Source organism: Chiloscyllium plagiosum, chromosome 41 (assembly GCF_004010195.1).
Source record: "Chiloscyllium plagiosum isolate BGI_BamShark_2017 chromosome 41, ASM401019v2, whole genome shotgun sequence".
Lineage (NCBI taxonomy): Eukaryota > Metazoa > Chordata > Chondrichthyes > Orectolobiformes > Hemiscylliidae > Chiloscyllium > Chiloscyllium plagiosum.
Genome location: NC_057750.1, coordinates 2,215,213 through 2,220,832, shown reverse-complemented (window position 1 = coordinate 2,220,832; position 5,620 = coordinate 2,215,213). Strand labels below are relative to the sequence as shown.

The 5,620-nt window shown below is 51.0% G+C and overlaps 1 protein-coding gene across 1 annotated transcript in view; it reads left to right on the top strand.

Moving 5' to 3' along the window:
- The window catches only part of LOC122542736 (hypoxia-inducible factor 1-alpha-like), an 18,571-nt gene that overhangs the window by 6,561 nt on the left and 6,390 nt on the right, over positions 1-5,620 (top strand). The window contains exons 5-7 of the mRNA XM_043680727.1: positions 2,160-2,860; positions 3,753-3,861; positions 5,343-5,466. Coding sequence (XP_043536662.1) covers positions 2,160-2,860; positions 3,753-3,861; positions 5,343-5,466 — 934 coding nt within the window. The remainder of the gene's footprint in view (positions 1-2,159; positions 2,861-3,752; positions 3,862-5,342; positions 5,467-5,620) is intronic.

The window sequence follows — 5,620 nt, the reverse complement described above, 5'->3', positions numbered from 1 at the left end:
GAAGGTGCTGTCTCTCACTGGGATACAGTTCCTGAAGGGGCTGTTTCTCACTGGGATACAGATCCTGAAGGGGCTGACTCTCACTGGGATACAGATCCTGAAGGGGCTGACTCTCACTGGGATACAGTTCCTGAAGGGGCTGACTCTCACTGGGATACAGATCCTGAAGGTGCTGACTCTCACTGGGATACAGATCCTGAAGGGGCTGACTCTCACTGGGATCCAGATCCTGAAGGGGCTGACTCTCACCATTTACTTTGTTAACAGAGTGGGGAACACAAAGGTCTATCAGTCTCGGTTTTGAAATGATTCACGGATTTCACTTAAATTGTGCATTTGCGGAAGATGGTTCCAAGAAACATTGAAGATGGGGCAAAAACCCATCATTGACTGGGATTGTCTCAGCACTGAGAGTTTTCAGGAAATATTAAATTGTTTGGCCTTTTTATTTTGGCATTTTCTTTTATGTTAGAGTTCTCCAGCCTGCAGCAGTCTGCTCCTTGTTTAACAACAATTCTTGCTGAGTTATTTCATTTGCATGAATTTTCATTCATTGTGTGAAATGTTTTACTATTTAACCAAAAAGACAACCTTAAAAAAAAGATTTTGTGGGCGACACGGTGGCTCAGTGGTTAGCACTGCTGCCTCACAGCAGCAGGGACCCAGGTTCGATTCCAGCCTCGGGCGACTGTCTGTGTGGAGTTTGCACATTCTCCCCGTGTCTGCGTGGGTTTCCTCCCACAGTCCAAAGATGTGCTGTTCAGGGTGGATTGGCCATGGGAAATTGCCCATAGTGTCCAGGGATGTGCAGGCTTGGGGGTGGGGGGTTAGCCATGGGAAATATAGGGTAGGGGCCTGGGTCTGGGTGTGATCCTCTTTTGTGGTGGGGGGGGGGGGCTGGGTTTGATGTAGAATCAATGGGCCGAATGGCCTGCTTCCACACTGTAGGGATTCTATTATTTTTATTTTAGAAATGAGGATATTTAGAAAAGACTTTGTTGGGTTGTTTTAAAAGTCGAGGTTTGTCAGTCCGTGGATATAGAGAGAACATTTCCAGTTGCACAGGAATCCAAGTTATGGTGCCAAACAGCTGGGTCTGTGACAGATAAATCTGGAGGGGACCTGAGGAGAAAGCTGTGTCACAGTCTGTGCTCACAAAGTACTTTTATCCTAGCAAAATACCTCAAGGTGCTTCATAAGAACAAAATCAAAACAGATTTGACACTGATTGACAAGGGAGTATTGGGAGAGGTGAACAAATGTTTGACCAAAAGAGGTGAGTTTTAAGGAGCTCCTTAAAAGAGCTGATGGATAGAGAGTGAGAGGGAGACGGGGCATTTTGGGACAGGGTGAGGGAGCTGAGAGCATGGCTGACAGTGGCGAGAGATCAAAATCAGGGGAGGCATGAGAGGTGGGAGTGAAAGGATTTCTGGCAGTTGTGGGTCTGAAGGAGATGACAGAGATAGGGAAGGATTTGGAAACAAATTTGAGAAAATGGCTGGGTAACAGGGAGCCAGTGAGAGTCAGTGAGGAGGACGGTGCTGTTAGAATACAGAGAGTATTTGGATGTGTACGAACTTACAGAGGATGTGATTGGCTGATCAACCAGGAGAGCATTGGAATAATCAGCTCGAGATGACACATGGATGACGGTTTCGGCAGTCGATCAGCCGAAGCAGGCGGGGGGTTGGGTGGTTTTCTGGGGTTGGATGTTAAAACCTTGATGATAGCATGGGATGTGGTGTAGGCCTGAGCTAAGTGGGGCAGAGGCTGGGAGACAGTGGTTCCAGAGATAGGGGCATTGGGAATAATTACGGTGCCAAAGGAGGCCATTCGGCCTGTTGTGTCTCTGGCTGCTCTCTGCCCCATTATCCCCGCACACCATTGCCATCCAAATAGCTATCGAATGCCCCTCTTGAAGGGTTCAATTGAACCTGCCCCCACCACATTTCCAGGCAATGCGTTCCAAACCCTAACCCCTCGCTGAGTGAGAAACCTTTTCCAAACACCAACCTGACTTTAAAATCCACATCCCTCTCGTTCTTGCTCTGTCTGCGAACAGCTTCGCCCCACCCCCCCCCCGATCCACGTGAATCTGTAAACCTCAGTCGAGCTGTTCTGAGTGACCGAGGGGCTAATGAGTGGTTTGGTGTTTGCAGGAGGCGATGGAGCTGGATCTGGAGATGTTAGCACCCTACATCTCCATGGAGGAGGACTTCCAGCTGAACAGCCTCGAGTGTGCTGAAGATAAGGACGGACAGGTCTGTCCTGATGTTCACCCAGAGCCCCGCAGAAGGAGCTCCACAGCGACGGACTCTAGAAGTTTCTCTGGGAGCCCGACCGAGCCAAGGAACACCGGCCCCGCCAGCGGCCGCCCCAGGTCCTGCAGCTTCCACGGGGTGCGGCCCAGTGTGCAGGACCATCCTCGGAGAGAGGGCGACTCAGCCCACCCAGAGGGAAACTCTGCTGCTCTACAACGTTCCTGCAGCATGACCAATCTCAGCAAGGCCCCAAGCCCGGCCCCAGCCCCAGGCCCAGGCCCGGCCCCGGCCCCGGCCCCAGGCCCGGCCCCAGCCCCAGGCCCGGCCCCGGCCCCAGCCCCAGGCCCGGCCCCAGCCCCAGGCCCAGCCTCTGGATACTACACACTCGCTTTCGGAGGACCAGCATTCACTGTGGCTGTGAAGAACGTCCTCCTGGCTTTGTTCCAACCCCAGGCCCCTGAGGCCAAAGTTCAAACTCCCAGCAGCAAAGGTCAAGAAGCAACATCCACAGGCGCTGCCCAGGGGCTGGAGCCGAGTGATCTCCTGGACACTGCTGGACTCAGCAGAGAATCAGCCCAGCACGGGCTGTCCAAACAGAGGTACAAATACTTCATTATTACACACACACATCACCAAACTGTGCAGACATCTGCTCTGTACAATATCCTGAGGAACCACAGAGATTTACACAGCATTCAGAGGTCAGACTGATTCTATCCCTCAAACATTTGAGTATCAGTGCCCTTTGAACTGTACCCCAACACAGGGCAGTGCCCTTTGAACTGTACCCCAACACAGGGCAGTGCCCTTTGAACTGTATCCCAACACAGGGCCGTGCCCTTTGAACTGTACCCCAACATGGGGTCATGCCCTTTGAACTGTACCCCAACACAGGGCCATGCCCTTTGAACTGTACCCCAACACAGGACAGTGCCCTTTGAACTGTACCCCAACATGGGGCTGTGCCCTTTGAACTGTACCCCAACAGAGGGCAGTGCCCTTTGAACTGTACCCCAACATGGGGCCATGCCCTTTGAACTGTACCCCAACATGGGCCGTGCCCTTTGAACTGTAGCCCCACACAGGGCAGTGCCCTTTGAACTGTACCCCAGCATGGGGCAGTGCCCTTTGAACTGTAGCCCCTCCCCCCCACATGGGTCACCACCTTCAGGGTGGGAGCATGATCATTGTCAAAGCTCACATCCCATTGGATGGTCAATGTTCTGTTTGTTGGGCTGGGAAGAGGCTGCTCCTGGTGGGTCCTAGTGAGTAACCTCCCTCATCACTGAGTCCCTCTCGCTGGGTCCCACCTGACCAGCTTAACTCGCTGGTGTTTTTGAAATTTGCTGCAGTTTCTAAAAACAAAACCTTTGTAACCGTCTTTGTGAGGTCAGTGAGCCGCTGTGCTGACCAAACCATGGCCCAGTAACAGTGGTTTGTGAAGTTAATGTTGCTGGTGCCTGATGTGTGAAACTGTCTCACCCTCTACAGGTCGCAGTGTGACTCAGAGTTCGGGAGAAACCACGGGCAGCTAAGTCCCCAGATACTGGACCGTCGTAACCTCAAAAGGAAACACTCTCTGCTGGTCGGGAACTTGCAGGTATTACCTGAATTATCTAATCCCTCATGGCAACATGATTTGTTCATTACCTGATTAATTAGTTAACAAGTTTCATAATCCAATTGGTAACTAGTTGACTAACCAACTGGTTGATTGCTAGCTGGAGATTTGGAGATGTGGCTGGGTTGGTTAAGAAACCGACTAGTTGATGGGTTGCTGGCTGGTTAACTAGTTGACTAACTCACTGGTTGATAGTTTGGCAAGTCAGTTGGCTTGGAGGATCAGAGCAGTGGCTAATAGTTAATTCATTACTCACTGTTTGAATGAGTGGTTGACTTGGTTGTGTTAACTATCTCTACGAGAGATTATACTAAGGGTCAAAAATGTTGAGGCTTGGTTTTAAAGAAAGACTGAGTTCTGAAGAATTGGTAACAGCTCAATAAAGAGAAAATCAGCCTCAGATTCTCCCCCTGAGATAAACCTCCTTCTGACCTCAGCCTGAAATTGGAGCCCCTTTATTCTGAGACTGTGTCCTCTGGCCCTCGACCCTCCCATGGGGGAGAAATGTCCTCTCAGCATTGACCCTGACCTTACAAGAATCCTGACAGAGATCAGTCCAGACATGCTGTATGGCTCTATACCTGACATTGTAACAGGGGGGAGGTACTGATACCTGGTCAGTGGTGTATTGTTATTCATTCATGGGATGTCAATGAATACCACCTCCAGCACTAACTGCCCGTCTGTTTAAGAGCCAGGTGTATCGCTCTGGGTCTGGGGAAGGACGACAGACCGTCATCCCTACAGAATGGCAATTCCTCAGTCTGGCATTGCGAGCTCACCGAGATAGCGACTGTGTTAACTCCCCCTGGACACGTTAGAGAGTGGATTGGTCCATTTGGGATTGGTCAGGTCGCTCCTTGCTGAGGGGATAATGGGTTGGTTTGGCTCGTGAATTTGTTGAGCCGTGATCCTGGTTTGGGTCATGACCTGGTTTGGGTGTGGGGTCAGTTTAATGGTTAGCTGGTTAAATGGCTGCCTATATGGATTTAGAGGGATGTGGGCCAAAAGCTGGCAAATGGGGCTAGATGAGTTTAGGATATCAGGTCAGACATGGAGGAGTTGAGGCGAAGGGTCTGTTTGCTTGCTGTCCCACCTGCTCCGGAGGTATGTAACAGCATCCCTGAACTGTTTAGTTAGAAAACTGCTGTTAGTTATATAAAACTGGGCACCTTTTCCCTCTTTGCCATCACTGTGTTCACCCCGGGGTAGGGGGGTGCCCGAGGAGGAGGAGCACAGAGGTTTAGAGAGAGAGAGAGGTGGGCACTGTGTGGGCCGGGGTATATTATTTCCCTGAGTAACTGCATTCTAATATAACCCCCTTTCTCCCGTCCTCCCACCCTCTCTCTGTTGTTGTCGCACTGCGCTGGGCTGGGCTGCTTCATTGTTACTGTTTAGTTATTTTCATGTGTTATCGGGTTATCAGAATAAAACCCCATTTGATTGAATTTGCCGCCCAGGATTCCAATTTGGATGTTTCGAGTGAGGCTGACATTGTCCAAGTTACAGCAAAGCGTTTGAAAAAGCTGGAGACTCAGCGAGCTGAAACACAGACGGAGACCCTGCCGCCTGGAACACCAATGAGTAAGACCTTCCCTTTCCATTTCACTCTGTCGCGTCTCCATCAGTGAGACGGGGGTAACCGCAGTGAGACAGGGGTAACCGCAGTGAGACGGGGATAACCGCAGTGAGACGGGGGTAACCGCAGTGTGACGGGGTAACCGCAAGTGAGACGGGG